The 18,194-nt window shown below is 41.8% G+C and overlaps 1 protein-coding gene across 1 annotated transcript in view; it reads left to right on the top strand.

The window, feature by feature from the left end:
* LOC139749894 (PAX3- and PAX7-binding protein 1) overlaps nucleotides 1-18,194 on the top strand; it is a 393,872-nt gene that overhangs the window by 291,628 nt on the left and 84,050 nt on the right. Inside the window, 1 exon segment of the mRNA XM_071664284.1 lies at nucleotides 15,206-15,401. Within this exon segment, the coding sequence (XP_071520385.1) occupies nucleotides 15,206-15,401 (196 nt within the window).

Genomic DNA, 18,194 nt, shown 5'->3' with positions numbered 1-18,194 from the left:
GGAGGTAAGGGGAGTGGGGAGGAATGGGATGTATTTAGGGAAGCAGTGATGGTTTGTGCATAAGATGCTTGTGGCATGAGAAGTGTGGGAGGTGGGCACATTAGAAAGGGTAGTGAGTGGTGGGATGAAGTAAGATTATTAGTGAAAGAGAAGAGAGAGGCATTTGGATAATTTTTGCAGGAAAACAGTGCAAATGACTGGGAAATGTATAAAAGAAAGAGGGAGGAGGTCAAGAGAAAGGTGCAAGAGGCCAAAAAGAGGGCAAATGAGAGTTGGGGTGAGAGAGTATCATTAAATTTTAGGGAGAATAAAAAGATGTTCTGGAAGGAGGTAAATAAAGTGCATTAGACAAGGGAACAAACAGGAACATCAGTGAAGTAGTGGGGATGTGAGAAGGAGGAATGAGTATTTTGAAGGTTTGTCGAATGTGTTTGATGATAGAGTGGCAGATATAGGGTGTTTTGGTCGAGGTGGTGTGCAAAGTGAGAGGGTTAGGGCGAATGATTTGGTAAACAGGGAAGAGGTAGTAAAAGCTTTGCGGAAGATGAAAGCCGGCAAGGCAGCAGGTTTGGATGGTATTGATGTGCAATTTATTAAAAAAAGGGGTGACTGTATTGTTGACTGGTTGGTAAGGTTATTTAATGTATGTATGACTCATGGTGAGGTGCATGAGGACTGGCGGAATGCTTGTATAGTCCCATTGTACAAAGGCAAAGGGGATAAGAGTGAGTGCTCAAATTACAGAGGTATACGTTTGTTGAGTATTCCTGGGTGAAGGCATGCACAGAGCATCAGATTGGGGAAGAGCAGTGTGGTTTCAGAAGTGATAGAGGATATGTGGATCAGGTGTTTGCTTTGAAAAATGTCTGTGAGAAATACTTAGAAAAGCAAATGGATTTGTATGTAGCATGTATGGATCTGGAGAAGGCATGTTATAGAGTTGATAGAGATGCTCTGTGGAAGGTACTGAGAATATGTGGTGTGGGAGGTAAGTTGTTAGAAGCAGTGAAAAGTTTTTATCAAGGATGTAAGGCATGTCTCCGTGTAGGAAGAGAGGAAAGTGATTGGTTCTCAGTGAATGTAGGTTTGCGGCAGGGGTGCGTGATGTCTCTGTGTTGTTTGATTTGTTTATGGATGGGGTTGTTAGGGAGGTGAATGCAAGAGTTTTGGAAAGAGGGGCAAGTATGCAGTCTGTTGTGGATGAGAGAGCTTTGGAAGTGAGTCAGCTGTTGTTCGCTGATGACACAGCACTGGTGGCTGATTCATGGAAAGATGGAGTGAAAAAGGTTTTGAGTGATCGGAGCCTGAACATTCAGGATGGTGAAAGGTGTGCAAGGAATGGTGTGAATTGGAACAATGTGGTATACTGGGTTCAGCATGCTGTCATTGGATTGAACCAGGGCATGTAAAGTGTTTGGGGTAAACCATGGAAAGTTTTGTAGGGCCTGCATGTGGAAAGGGAGCTGTGGTTTTGTTGCATAATACATGATAGCTAGCGACTGAGTGTGAGCGAATGTGGCCTTTGTTGTCTTTTCCTAGCGCTACCTCATACACATGTGTGGGGAGGGGGTTGCCATTTCATGTGTGGCGGGATGGCGATGAGAATGAATAAGGGCAGATAGTGTATATATGTATATGTCTGTGTGTGTATATATATGCATACGTTGAGATGTATTGGTATGTATATCTGCGTGATTGGACGTTTATGTATATACATGTGTATGTGGGTGGGTTGGGCCATTCTTTCGTCTGCTTCCTTGTGCTACCTCACTAATGTGGGAGTCAGGGATGAAGTATAATAGAATCCTTCCCTCCTGTTTTTTTAATTTTCCAAAAGAAGGAACAGAGAAGGGGGCCGGGTGAGGATATTCCCTCAAAGGCCCAGTCCTTTTTTCTTAACGCTACCTACTAATGCGGAAAATGGCGAATAGTATGAAAGAAAGAAAGAAAGATATATATTTATTTTTTATTATTATTATTATTATTTTATATATATATATATATATATATATATATATATATATATATATATATATATATATATATATATATATATATATTTTTTTTTTTTTTTTTTTAAACTTTGTCGCTGTCTCCCGCGTTTGCGAGGTAGCGCAAGGAAACAGACGAAAGAAATGGCCCAACCCCCCCCATACACATGTACATACACACGTCCACACACACAAATATACATACCTACCCAGCTTTCCATGGTTTACCCCGGACGCTTCACATGCCTTGATTCAATCCACTGACAGCACGTCAACCCCTGTATACCACATCGCTCCAATTCACTCTATTCCTTGCCCTCCTTTCACCCTCCTGCATGTTCAGGCCCCGATCACACAAAATCTTTTTCACTCCATCTTTCCACCTCCAATTTGGTCTCCCTCTTCTCCTCGTTCCCTCCACCTCCGACACATATATCCTCTTGGTCAATCTTTCCTCACTCATTCTCTCCATGTGCCCAAACCACTTTAAAACACCCTCTTCTGCTCTCTCAACCACGCTCTTTTTATTTCCACACATCTCTCTTACCCTTACGTTACTTACTCGATCAAACCACCTCACACCACACATTGTCCTCAAACATCTCATTTCCAGCACATCCATCCTCCTGCGCACAACTCTATCCATAGCCCACGCCTCGCAACCATACAACATTGTTGGAACTACTATTCCTTCAAACATACCCATTTTTGCTTTCCGGGATAATGTTCTCGACTTCCACACATTTTTCAAGGCTCCCAAAATTTTCGCCCCCCTCCCCCACCCTATGATCCACTTCCGCTTCCATGGTTCCATCCGCTGACAGATCCACTCCCAGATATCTAAAACACTTCACTTCCTCCAGTTTTTCACCATTCAAACTCACCTCCCAATTGACTTGACCCTCAACCCTACTGTACCTAATAACCTTGCTCTTATTCACATTTACTCTTAACTTTCTTCTTCCACACACTTTACCAAACTCCGTCACCAGCTTCTGCAGTTTCTCACATGAATCCGCCACCAGCGCTGTATCATCAGCGAACAACAACTGACTCACTTCCCAAGCTCTCTCATCCCCAACAGACTTCATACTTGCCCCTCTTTCCAAGACTCTTGCATTTACCTCCCTAACAACCCCATCCATAAACAAATTAAACAACCATGGAGACATCACACACCCCTGCCGCAAACCTACATTCACTGAGAACCAATCACTTTCCTCTCTTCCTACACGTACACATGCCTTACATCCTCGATAAAAACTTTTCACTGCTTCTAACAACTTGCCTCCCACACCATATATTCTTAATACCTTCCACAGAGCATCTCTATCAACTCTATCATATGCCTTCTCCAGATCCATAAATGCTACATACAAATCCATTTGCTTTTCTAAGTATTTCTCACATACATTCTTCAAAGCAAACACCTGATCCACACATCCTCTACCACTTCTGAAACCACACTGCTCTTCCCCAATCTGATGCTCTGTACATGCCTTCACCCTCTCAATCAATACCCTCCCATATAATTTACCAGGAATACTCAACAAACTTATACCTCTGTAATTTGAGCACTCACTCTTATCCCCTTTGCCTTTGTACAATGGCACTATGCACGCATTCTGCCAATCCTCAGGCACCTCACCATGAGTCATACATACATTAAATAACCTTACCAACCAGTCAACCATACAGTCACCCCCTTTTTTAATAAATTCCACTGCAATACCATCCAAACCTGCTGCCTTGCCGGCATATATATATATATATATATATATATATTTTCCCTGGGGATAGGGGACAAAGAATACTTCCCACGTATTCCCTGCGTGTCGTAAAAGGCGACTAAAAGGGGAGGGAGCGGGTGGCTGGAAATCCTCCCCTCTCGTTTTTTTTTTTTAATTTTCCAAAAGAAGGAACAGAGAATTGGGCCAGGTGAGGGTATTCCCTGAAAGGCCCAGTCCTCTGTTCTTAACGCTACCTCGCTAATGCGGGAAATGGCGAACAGTTTGAAAGAAAAGAAAAAATATATATATATATATATATATCCCTGGGGATAGGGGATTAAGAATACTTCCCACGTATTCCCTGCGTGTCGTAGAAGGAGACTAAAAGGGGAGGGAGCGGGGGGCTGGAAATCCTCCCATCTCGTTTTTTTTTTTTTTTAATTTTCCAAAAGAAGGAACAGAGAATTGGGCCAGGTGAGGGTATTCCCTCAAAGGCCCAGTCCTCTGTTCTTAATGCTACCTCGCTAACGCGGGAAATGGCGAATAGTTTAAAAGAAAAAGAAAGAAAAAGATATATATATATATATATATATATATATATATATATATATATATATATATATATATATATATATTATCCCTGGGGATAGGGGATTAAGAATACTTCCCACGTATTCCCTGCGTGTCGTAGAAGGTGACTAAAAGGGGAGGGAGCGGGGGGGCTGGAAATCCTCCCCTCTCATTTTTTTTTTTGATTTTCCAAAAGAAGGAACAGAGGGGTCCAGGTGAGGATATTCCAAAAAAGGCCCAGTCCTCTGTTCCTAACGCTACCTCGCTAATGCGGGAAATGGCGAATAGTTTAAAAGAAAGAAAAAGAAAGAATATATATATATATATATATATATATATATATATATATATATATATATATATATTTTTTTTTGCTTTGTCGCTGTCTCCCGCGTTTGCGAGATAGCGCAAGGAAACAGACGAAAGAAATGGCCCAACCCACCCCCATACACATGTATATACATACGTCCACACACGCAAATATACATACCTACACAGCTTTCCATGGTTTACCCCAGACGCTTCACATGCCCCGATTCAATCCACTGACAGCACGTCAACCCCGGTATACCACATCGCTCCAATTCACTCTATTCCTTGCCCTCCTTTCACCCTCCTGCATGTTCAGGCCCCGATCACACAAAATCTTTTTCACTCCATCTTTCCACCTCCAATTTGGTCTCCCTCTTCTCCTCGTTCCCTCCACCTCCGACACATATATCCTCTTGGTCAATCTTTCCTCACTCATTCTCTCCATGTGCCCAAACCATTTCAAAACACCCTCTTCTGCTCTCTCAACCGCGCTCTTTTTATTTCCACACATCTCTCTTACCCTTACGTTACTTACTCGATCAAACCACCTCACACCACACATTGTCCTCAAACATCTCATTTCCAGCACATCCATCCTCCTGCGCACAACTCTATCCATAGCCCACGCCTCGCAACCATACAACATTGTTGGAACCTCTATTCCTTCAAACATACCCATTTTTGCTTTCCGAGATAATGTTCTCGACTTCCACACATTCTTCAAGGCTCCCAGAATTTTCGCCCCCTCCCCCACCCTATATATATATATATATTTTTTTTCTTTTTTTTGCCGCTGTCTCCCGCGTTTGCGAGGTAGCGCAAGGAAACAGACGAAAGAAATGGCCCAACCCACCCCCATACACATGTATATACTTACATCCACACACGCAAATATACATACCTACACAGCTTTCCATGGTTTACCCCAGTCGCTTCACATGCCTTGATTCAATCCACTGACAGCACGTCAACCCCGGTATACCACATCGCTCCAATTCACTCTATTCCTTGCCCTCCTTTCACCCTCCTGCATGTTCAGGCCCCGATCACACAAAATCTTTTTCACTCCATCTTTCCACCTCCAATTTGGTCTCCCTCTTCTCCTCGTTCCCTCCACCTCCGACACATATATTCTCTTGGTCAATCTTTCCTCACTCATTCTCTCCATGTGCCCGAACCATTTCAAAACACCCTCTTCTGCTCTCTCAACCACGCTCTTTTTATTTCCACACATCTCTCTTACCCTTACGTTACTTACTCGATCAAACCACCTCACACCACACATTGTCCTCAAACATCTCATTTCCAGCACATCCATCCTCCTGTGCACAACTCTATCCATAGCCCACGCTTCGCAACCATACAACATTGTTGGAACCACTATTCCTTCAAACATACCCATTTTTGCTTTCCGAGATAATGTTCTCGACTTCCACACATTCTTCAAGGCTCCCAGAATTTTCGCCCCCTCCCCCACCCTATGATCCACTTCCGCTTCCATGGTTCCATCCGCTGCCAGATCCACTCCCAGATATCTAAAACACTTCACTTCCTCCAGTTTTTCTCCATTCAAACTCACCTCCCAATTGACTTGACCCTCAACCCTACTGTACCTAATAACCTTGCTCTTATTCACATTTACTCTTAACTTTCTTCTTTCACACACTTTACCAAACTCAGTCACCAGCTTCTGCAGTTTCTCACATGAATCAGCCATCAGCGCTGTATCATCAGCGAACAACAACTGACTCACTTCCCAAGCTCTCTCATCCACAACAGACATCATACTTGCCCCTCTTTCCAAAACTCTTGCATTCACCTCCCTAACAACCCCATCCATAAACAAATTAAACAACCATGGAGACATCACACACCCCTGCCGCAAACCTACATTCACTGAGAACCAATCACTTTCCTCTCTTCCTACACGTACACATGCCTTACATCATCGATAAAAACTTTTCACTGCTTCTAACAACTTGCCTCCCACACCATATATTCTTAATACCTTCCACAGAGCATCTCTATCAACTCTATCATATGCCTTCTCCAGATCCATAAATGCTACATACAAATCCATTTGCTTTTCTAAGTATTTCTCACATACATTCTTCAAAGCAAACACCTGATCCACACATCCTCTACCACTTCTGAAACCACACTGCTCTTCCCCAATCTGATGCTCTGTACATGCCTTCACCCTCTCAATCAATCAATATATATATATATATATATATATATATATATATATATATATATATATATATATATATATATATACATATATATTTTTTTTTTTTTTGCTTTGTCGCTGTCTCCCGCGTTTGCAAGATAGCGCAAGGAAACAGACGAAAGAAATGGCCCAACCCACCCCCATACACATGTATATACATACGTCCACACACGCAAATATACATACCTACACAGCTTTCCATGGTTTACCCCAGACGCTTCACATGCCCCGATTCAATCCACTGACAGCACGTCAACCCCGGTATACCACATCGCTCCAATTCACTCTATTCCTTGCCCTCCTTTCACCCTCCTGCATGTTCAGGCCCCCATCACACAAAATCTTTTTCACTCCATCTTTCCACCTCCAATTTGGTCTCCCTCTTCTCCTCGTTCCCTCCACCTCCGACACATATATCCTCTTGGTCAATCTTTCCTCACTCATTCTCTCCATGTGCCCAAACCACTTCAAAACACCCTCTTCTGCTCTCTCAACCACGCTCTTTTTATTTCCACACATCTCTCTTACCCTTACGTTACTCACTCGATCAAACCACCTCACACCACACATTGTCCTCAAACATCTCATTTCCAGCACATCCATCCTCCTGCGCACAACTCTATCCATAGCCCACGCCTCGCAACCATACAACATTGTTGGAACCACTATTCCTTCAAACATACCCATTTTTGCTTTCCGAGATAATGTTCTCGACTTCCACACATTCTTCAAGGCTCCCAGAATTTTCGCCCCCTCCCCCACCCTATGATCCACTTCCGCTTCCATGGTTCCATCCGCTGCCAGATCCACTCCCAGATATCTAAAACACTTCACTTCCTCCAGTTTTTCTCCATTCAAACTTTTTTTTCCTTACTATTCACCATTTCCCACATTAGCGAGGTAGTGTTAAATAGATAGGACTGAGTCTTTGAGGGAATATTCTCACTTGGCCCCCTTCTCTGTTCCTCTTTTGGAAAATTAAAAAAACGAGAGGGAAGGATTTCCAGCCTCCCGCTCCCTCCCCTATTAGTCACCTTCTACGACATGCAGGGAATACATGGGAAGTATTCTTTCTCCCGTATCCCCATAAATGCCCATACATTCACATATACATACATATACATGCGTACACATGTACATATTCAAACTTGCCTGCCTTCACCCATTCCTAGTGCCACCACGCCCCACAGGAAACGGCATCGCTACTTCCTGCTTCAGTGAGCTAGCACCAGGAAAACAGACAAAAAGGCCACATTCGTTCGCACTAAGTCTGTAGCTGTCGTGTGTAATGCACCGAAACCACTGCTCCCTATCCATATCCAGACCCCACAGACCTTTCCATGGTATACCCCAGACGTTTCACATGCCCTGGTTCAGTCCATTGAAAGCATATCAACCCCGGTATACCACATCATTCCAATTCACTCTATACCTTGCACACCTTTCACCCTCTTGTATGTTCAAGCCCCAGTCGCTCAAAATCTTCTTCACTCCATCTTTCCACCTCCAGTTTGGTCTCCTGCTTCTCCTTGTTCCCTCCGCCTCTGACAAATATGTCCTCTTTGTCAATCTTTTCTCACTCATTCTCTCCATATGTCCAAACCATTTCAATACACTCTCTTCTGCTCTCTTGACCACACACTCTCCTCAGACATTTAATTTCCAACACATCCGCCCTCCTCTGTACAACCCTATCTATAGCCCATGCCTTACAACCATATGATATTGTAGGAACTACTATTCCTTCAAATACACCCATTTATGCTCTCTAGAATAACATTTCTTTCCTTCCACACATTCTTTATCACTCCCTAAACCTTCACTCCCTCCCCCACCCTGTTGCTCACTTCTGCTTCCATGGCTCTATCCACTGCTTAGTCCACTCCCAGATATCTAAAACACAACTTGTCCCTCAACCCTACTGAACCTAATAACCTCACTCTTATTCACATTGACTCAACTTTATCCTTTCACACACTTTTCCAAACTCTGTCACCAATTTCTGCAGTTTCTCACTCGAATCAGCCACCAGAGCTGTATCATTGGCAAACAACAACTGACTTGCTTCCCAGTCCCTCTCATCGCCAACAGACTGGATACTCACCCTTCTCTCCAAAACCCTTGCATTTACCTCCCTAACCGCCCCATCCATAAGCAAATTAAACAACCATGGGGACATCACACTTCCTTGCTGCAGACTGACCCTCACTGAGAGTCAATCACCCTCTTCTCTTCCTACTGGTATACACACCTTATATCCTTGGTAAAAACTTTTCATTGCTTCTAGCAGCTTACCTTCCACACTATATACTCTTAAGGCCTTCCACAAAGCATCTTTAGCCCTATCATATGCCTTCTCCAGATCCATGAATATTACCTACAGATCCATCTGTTTTTGTAAGTATTTCTCACACACATTCTTCAAAGCAAACACCTGATCCACCCATCCTCTACCACTTCTGAAACCACACTGCTTCTCAATCTGATGCTCTGTAAATGCCCTCACTCTCTCAATCTGAACCCTCCCATACAATTTTCCTGGAATACTCAACAAACTTATTCCTTTGTAGTTTGAACACTCACCTTTATCCCCTTTGCCTTTGTACATTGGCATGATGCATGCATTCTGCCAATCATCAGGCACTTCACTATGATCCATACATTCATTGAATAGCCTTACTAACCAATCACAACACAGTCACTCCCTTTCTTAATAAATTCTACTGCAATACCATCTGAACCCGCCACCTTGCCATGTTTCATCTTCCGCAAAGCTTTCACTACCTCTTTCTTAGCCAAAACACCCTACATCTGCCACTCAGTCATCAAACACGTTCGACAAACCTTCAAAATACTCACTCCATCTCCTCACTTCATCACTACCTGTTATTACTTCCCCTTTTGCCCACTTCACCGATGTTCCCATTTGTTCTCTTGTCTTACACATGTTACTTACATCCTTCCAAAACATCTTTTTAATCCACCTTAAGTTTAATGATACTGCCTCACCCCAGTTTTCATTTGCCCTCTTTTTCAACCCTTGCACCTTCCTCTTGACCTCCTGTTGCTTTCTTTTATACATCTCCCAGTCATTTGCACTTCTTCCTTTTAAGTATTGTCCAAATGCCTCTCTTTTCTTTTTCACCAACAACATTACCTCTTCATCCCACCACTCACAACCCTTTCTAATCTGCCCACCTCCAATCTTTCTTGTGCCACATGCATTTTTGCACATACCATCACTGCTTCCCTAAATACATACCATTCCTCACCCACTCCCCTCATGTCATTAGCTCTCACCTTTTGCCATTCTACACTCAATCCCTCCTGGTACTTCCTCACACAAGTCTCCTTTCCAAGCTCACTTACTTTCACCATTCTCTTCTCCCTAACATTCTCTCTTCTTTGAAAACCTGTACAACTCTTCACCATCTCCACAAGATAGTGATCAGACATCACTTCAGTTGCCCCTCTCAGCATATTAACATCCAAAAGTTTCTCTTTACAAGCCTATCAATTAAAAGATAATCCAATAATGCCCTTTGATTATCTCTTCTACTCACTTATGTATATCTCTCTTTTTAAACCAGATATTCCCGATCACCAGTCTTTTTTCAGCATACAAATCCACAAGCTCTTCCCCATTTCCATTCACAACACTGAATAAATCATGTGCATCAGTTACACCCTCAACTGCCACATTACTTACCTTCGCATTCAAATTACCCACCTCTAATACCATGTCTCAATGCCACAAAGCTGCTGATGCACTCACTTGGCTGCTCCCAAAACACTTGTCTCTCATGATCTTTCTTATGACCAGGTTTAAAAGCACCAATAATCGCCCATCTCTCTCTGTCCACTTTCAGTTTTACCAGCATCAATCTAGAATTTACTTTCTTACACTCTATTACACACTCCCACAACTCCTGCTTCAGGAGTAGTGCTACTCCTTCCATAGCTCTTGTCCTCTCACCAACCCCTGACTTTACTCCCAAGATTTTTCCAAACCATTCTTCCCCTTTACCCTTAGGCTTCACTTCACTCAGAGCCAGAACATCCAGGTTTCTTTCCTCAAACATACTACCTATCTCTCCTTTCTTCTCATCTTGGTTACATCCACACTCATTCAGACACCCCAATCTGAGCCTTTTAGGAGGATGAGCACTCCCCGCTTGACTCCTTTTTCTTTCCCTTTTAGGCATGTTCTACAACACAAGGGGAATACATGGAGAGTATTCATTCTTCCCTATTCTGCTCATGTTTCTTTATAATTTTCATATTTCTAAATCAATCACTTTGTGTTTGTAAGGAGTTCCTCCTCTCTTATTATTACTTGGTTATTTTACAGTCATTACGAGTTAGAGATAAGGATGATATTTACACTAAAAGTCACTGAAAGTCGTAAAACAATGCAGCAGAGTTGCACACAGGGCCACCACATCTACATCACTGTTTCTGTTGGATGTGTGCTTTGGAGTGGGGGCTGCCCACTTTACGTATCCCTCTGCTGTTTTCCTCTGTGCATGCTACTAAGTGTTTCCATCACTAATGCAAATTTTACAATGTCTCGAAAATATATTTTAATTGTGTATTGATAGAATATATGTAGTCGGATTTCTGTATGTTGAATCTTTCATAAATCAGGGAGCATCTATATAACAAAGCTGCAAACCACAAAAATAGAGCACTCAGAACAAATACTCAACTCAGTCTGAAATGCAAATCCACCGACCATACATTTATTTGAAAATACATTCCTGAAAAGACTCATGTCACTCATTCTTGTTTGCAATCTGAACATCAACCATTCCTAAATTATTATATTATGAAACATGAGACAAAACTGAAACATGTTAACACTGAATGTTTAAATTCCCATGTTTTACTTTTATGTACTGGTAAGTAGAAGATTACCAATTATTTATTTCATTGAACAAACTAAATTTGATATCACTTTGGTTTTGTCCCATGTTCCTTAGAGGACTAGTAGTGAAGTGTCTGTAGGCCTTACAAGGAGGACATGATACAGCAGTTTAAAGGGCACATCTTTGCTCTGATGTTTTGTATTGGTGCTTTCTCTGGTCTAGTGATTCTGTTGTTTTACTCGCATCTTTCGCAAATGGCAGAGAGTGTCACAGTTATCTAGCTTTTCTGTAATGGTTTCAAACATATATCACTTATTCTAGGTACTATGCAAAAGTTGCTTGTAATGGCACAAATGTTTATATACCAGTAAAATAAGAAGTGAGAAATTGCAGAAGCTGGTGATTGAGTTTGGTAGTGTGTGAAAGAAGAAAGCTGAGAGTAAATGTGAATAAGAGCAAGCTTATTAGGTACAGTAGGGTTGAAGGACAAGTCAATTGGGAGGTAAGTTTGAATGGAGAAGAACTGGGGGAAGTGAAGTGTTTTAGATATCTGGCGGTGGATTTGGCAGCAGATGGAACCATGGAAGTGGAAGTGAGTCACAGGGTGGGGGAGGGGGCGAAAGTTCTGGGAGCGTTGAAAAATGTGTGGAAGGCAAGAACAGTATCTCGGATGGCAAAAATGGGTATATTTGAAGGAATAGTGGTTCCAACAATGTTATATGGTTGCAAGGCGTGGGCTATAGATAGGGTTGTGTGGAGGAGAGTAGATGTGTTGGAAATGAGATGTTTGAGGACAATATGTGGTGTGAGGTGGTTTGATCGAGGAAGTAATGAAAGGGTAAGAGAGATGTGTGGTAATAGAAAGAATGTGATTGAGAGAGCAGAAGAGGGTGTATTGAAATGGTTTGGTCACTTGGAGAGAATGAGTGAAGAAAGATTGACAAAGAGAATATGTGTCAGAGGTAGAGGGAATGAGGAGAAGTGGGAGACCAAATTTGAGGTGAAAGGATGGAGTGAAAAAGATTTTGAGCGATCGGGGCCTGAACATGCAGGAGGGTGAAAGGTGTGCAAGGAATAGAGTGAATTGGAAAGATGTGGTATACCGGGGTTGCCGTGCTGTCAATGGATTGAACCAGGGCATGTGAAGCGTTTGGGTAAACCATGGAAAGTTTTGTAGGGCCTGAATGTGGAAAGGGAGCTGTGGTTTCAGTGCAGTATACATGACAGCTAGAGACTGAGTGTGAACAAATGTGGCCTTTGTTGTCTTTTCCAAGTGCTACCTTGCATGCGTGTGGGGGGAGGGGGTTGTCATTTCATGTGTGGTGGGGTGGTGACGGGAATGAATTAAGGCTGCAAGTATGAATTATGTACATGTGTATGTATATATATGTATACGTTGAAATGTATAGGTATTTATATGTGCGTGTGGATGTGTATGTATATACATGTGTATGTTGGTGGGTTGGGCCAGTCTTTCTTCTGTTTCCTTGTGCTGCCTCGCCAACACGGGAGATAGCAACAAAGTATAATAAAAAAAAAAAAGAATAAGAAGTTAAGTGGTATGTTTATGAGTGCTGGTAAAGGAGATCCAGCCAAGCATTATGAGTTCCTTTAGGCCTTTTGACCTCTGTCGATTTGTTATGTGAAGTTTATAATAATTTCACGCTTTGCAATAATCTATATTTTATTTTATAATTGTTCTAGTAACAAAAAACTTGAAATAATATATTCATGGGCTCATCTGGGTACTCATGCAGACTATAGGCCTGTTGTGGTGTCAAAAATGACCTTCCCTTTCCCAAGAGCATTCTTTACCTTTGGTATAGGTGTAGGGTGAATTTTGACTTTTTTTTTTTTTTTTTTTTTTTTTTTTTTCAAACTATTCGCCATTTCCCGTGTTAGCGAGGTAGCGTTAAGAACAGAGGACTGGGCCTTTGAGGGAACATCCTAACCTGGCCCCCTTCTCTGTTCCTTCTTTTGGAAAAAAAAAGAGAGAGGGGAGGATTTCCAGCCACCCGCTCCCTCCCCTTTTAGTCGCCTTCTACGACACGCAGGGAATACGTGGGAAGTATTCTTTCTCCCCTAACATTTACAGTGACCACCAACGAAGTTGGAATGACTAAGCCTGTGGCACTTATATTGATGCAGGTAATTGTACCCCTCCTGAAATAGTATTAGTGTCTGCCAGTGAAGTTGGTGCCCTCTTAGTGAGCAGTGGTAGTTACATGATCTGCCAGCTTGCTACATGAGCCTGCCTGAGTAGCAGTTTAGCTGTTATAGGAGTTGGTAGTGTTTTATTTTTCCCCTTTTCCTACCTCTTTCACATACTGTGGGTCTTTTTTTCCCTTTTCCTACCTCTTTCACATACTGTGGTTGGAAATACTCAGTCAACAAGTGACAAACTAGTTTCTATAGTTGCACTTTACAAAAGAAATAAGCAATTTAAGGAAGTTTCTAATACTACCAGTGTGAGTGTGAGATCAGTACAATGATGGGTAAAGAAATTTAATGATGGTGGTGGCATTGTAACACTGACCCATGTGAAACACCATGGGAAGGCCAGAAAAACCTTTTCACAGACTCTGAAAATTCATAGATTTCCAGTGGATGCAGATCTATGCTTGAGTGTAACAGAATTTAAAGAAAAAGCCCTGAGACTGCTCAGTGATGTTTTGGTAAAGACATTGTTGAGCTGCTTACACAAGGATCTTAAGTCCTGGAGCTGCCTGCATAGTGCATCCCAGACCGCTGGTAACCCTGAAGCACCAGAAGTAAAAAGTCAATTTCTGCTAGAAATATGTATTTTGAGATATGGCTAAGTTCAGAAGTGTCTTGTGGAGTGATGAGTCCACCTTTTCTGTGATAGGTTCCTGTGGTAGATGTATGTACAGGCAACCAGGCAACCTCAGGTATAAAGCAAGCACTGTAAAGTTCCCTGCTGCACTTATGGTTGTTTCAGTTATTTTGGTGCTGGGACCTTGTAATATTGCCAGAGAATGAAACTATGAACAGACAAGGTTACCTCAAGCTAGTCATTGATTGGCTTAAAAGGACTGTGCACTGGAGTTTTTCAGTGACTGGCCAGGAATTCACCTGATGCTAATCTGGTAGAAAACTTGTGGGTGCTTATGAAAATGAAAGCATATGTTGGATACTTTATTACTACCAGATCTGGAGGCAGCCATTCATGAAATATAGGCATTGATGGACTCTAAGTTTAGGCTTTTGCTGATTCAATTCCTGATCATTTCAAGGAGTGAATAAAGAGGAAAGGGAAACCAATAAAGTACAAGTTGATGGTGAATACAGAAGTTTTCATGGTTTTACTTCATGTTTATCCTTGATGGTTGTGAAGAGCCACTGCCCACCAACTTCACTGCCAGGTACTGGTCACAAAATACATAGAATACTCATGCCTGTTTACTGTTTGTTCTAGCCCATATTTGAAGCATAAATAAAAGAAATTTTTGAATAACTTAAGAGTTTCATGTTTCTTTTCAGAAATCATTGGATGTTGGTGGGATCCTCTGTCACATGTTCAGACAGTGAGGTTGGTCAACCTTGTAAGACATTATGCTGAAGCCTACCCAACTCTCGGGCCAAGTTGTAAGCAGCTGAAGGACCTCACACATGCCATAATTTCGAAGATCAGAGATTCCATAGACAATGATATTTTCATACCAATGTTCCCAAAAAAGTAAGTGTTCCATATTGCTCCTACTTTCAAGCATTTATATCTCTGTATATGACATATAAAGAGTCCATATGACAGTGGATGATTGAGGATGTTGATAGACCTGGATGTAGATACACTATTATTTGAGGTCACAAGAACACTAATGACATACAGGAAGAGGAAGGTATTACCCATATATGTCTCACAGAGTTTTTCATTTCAACTCCTCAGAATTCAAGTTTTTCAAATTGTTTAAAAAATGTGAGGCCTACACTTTTGAAGTTACTCATTTAATGAATGAAATAATCTCTTTAGAAGTATACTTTGTTCTTTGCTTTTACTCAAATAATGTGTTGGAGTTTTGTAGGTGCTTAGCACAGTGCTTTTGAAATTGCAAAGGTAAAGTTGCTACAGTGCATATTATATTGCATACACCAAAAAAATAGATAACTGATTTTTTATGTTGCTATCTTTATTTATCTATCCATCTATTTGTCTATAACTCTGATACTCATCCTTGTGGGAGCTGCCATCATGGAGTGGCCATGGCAAAGGAGTCTCCACCTATCCTTATCCTTACATACATCCCTTACATACACCATTCCATGCTTTTTTCCACCAGTTCTCTACCCCCTGTATTCTTCTACTCTGCCCATGTCTCCTCTCACACCAACTCATTTAATTGTTCAGTCATACATTCTCCCTGTAAACTCCCAGTCTTGCATTCTTTTCACTTTCTCAAACCACCTCAAAGTATTATGTTTCACCCACTCTACAATTCATTCCCTCTGCATTCCATGTCATACCAAATCTCTCATACACCCCCTCATTTCTTTCTTCATTTCTTCTAGTTATACCACGTGCTCTTCTCAAATAGCTCATTTCCACACTCTAGATTCTTGATCTCTGTGACTAATTCCAAGTCCATGTTTCTGTTGCATAGGTCAAGGTTGGCAAGACTTTGCTGTTCCTTAGTCCTCACTTCACTTCCATAATTACACCTCTACCCTTTGTTATTCTGTCAAGGGACCCAGTGACTCTTCTACCCTATACTGCTTTCTCCCTTATCTCTCCTTCTGAATCACCAAGCTTAACCTAGACAACTCCTGAAAACTTGATTTCTCTTACCACTTCCAGTCTCTCTCTCTGTTTCTGTCTGTCTCTGTCTCTCTGTCTGTCTCTCTGTCTCTGTCTCTTTGTCTCTGTCTCTCTGTCTCTGTCTCTCTCTCTCTCCCTCCCTCTGTCTGTCTCTCTGTCTTTGTCTCTATCTCTGTCTATCTTTCAGTGTCTGTCTCTGTCTGTCTGTCTCTGTCTCTGTCTGTCTCTGTCTCTGTCTGTCTCTGTCTCTGTCTGTCTCTGTCTCTGTCTGTCTCTGTCTCTGTCTCTGTCTCTGTCTGTCTCTGTCTCTGTCTGTCTCTGTCTCTGTCTCTGTCTGTCTGTCTGTATCTCTGTCTGTCTGTATCTCTGTCTGTCTGTATCTCTGTTTCTCTCTGTCTCTCTCTGTCTCTCTCTGTCTCTCTTCTCTCTCTCTTCTCTCTCTCTTCTCTCTCTCTTCTCTCTCTCTTCTCTCTCTTTTCTCTCTCTCTTCTCTCTCTTCTCTCTCTCTCTCTCTCTCTCTCTCTCTCTCTCTCTCTCTCTCTCTCTCTCTCTCTCTCTCTCTCAAAACAATTTAGTACACTTTCTTCTTTCACTGGTAATGGTTTTGCAAAATCAATACTTTCACTCTGTTTCCTTTCAAACATCATGACTTTACTTTTACTTTCATTTACCTTCAGTCACTTATGCTTACACACCGTAAACACACAACCTTCTGCAACTCTTCTTCACTCAGTAAACAACAGTATCATATGCAAACAAGCTTGCCACTTGCCAACATACCTCATTTCCATGCTCCATCTCTACCCCCAAATGCTAGTTTTGCTTTCATCTCCCTCATCACTCCATCTTATACAAATGAGAGTTGGGGAGAGAGATTATTATTAAATAATAAAAAGAATAAAAAGTTGTTTTGGAAGGAGGTAAATAAAGTGCACAAGACAAAAGAACAAATGGGAACATTGGTGAATGGGGCTAGTGGGGAGGTAATAACAAGTAGTGGTGAAGTGAGAAGGAGATGGAATGAGTATTTTGAAGGTTTGTTGAATGAGTTTGATGATAGAGTGGCAGATATAGGGTGTTTTGGTTGAGGTGGTATGTGAAGTGAGAGGGTCAGGGAGAATGATCTGGTAAACAGAGAAGAGGTAGTGAAAGCTTTGTGGAAGCTGAAAGCTGGCAAGACGGCAGGTTTGGATGGTATTGCATTGGAATTTATTAAAAAAGGGGTGACTGTGTTTTTGACTGGTTGGTAAGGATGTTCATTGTGTGTATGGCTCATGGTGAAGTGCCTGAGGATTGGCAGAATGCATGCATAGTGCCATTGTTCAAAGGCAGAGGGGATAAAGTTGAGTGTTCAAATTACAGAGCTATAAGTTTGAGTATTCCTGGGAAATTATATGGGAGGATATTGATTGAGAGGGTGAAGGCATGTACAGAGTATCAGATTGGGGAAGAGCAGTGTGGTTTCAGAAGTGGTAGATCATGTGTGGATCAGGTGTTTGCTTTGAAGAATGCATGTAAGAAATACTTAGAATAACAGATGGATTTGTACGTAGCATTTATGGATCTGGAGAAGGCATATGATAGAGTTGATAGAGATGCTCTGTGAAAGGTATTAAGAGTATATGGTGTGGGAGGCAGGTTGTTAGAAGCAGTGAAAAGTTTCTATCAAGGATGTAAGACATGTGTACGAGTAGGAAGTGAGAGAAGTTATTGGTT

The sequence above is a fragment of the Panulirus ornatus genome, chromosome 8, assembly GCF_036320965.1.
Source record: "Panulirus ornatus isolate Po-2019 chromosome 8, ASM3632096v1, whole genome shotgun sequence".
NCBI classification, from domain to species: Eukaryota; Metazoa; Arthropoda; class Malacostraca; order Decapoda; family Palinuridae; genus Panulirus; species Panulirus ornatus.
Note: the sequence above shows the minus strand (reverse complement) of the source record. Positions and strands in the feature narration are given on the sequence as shown.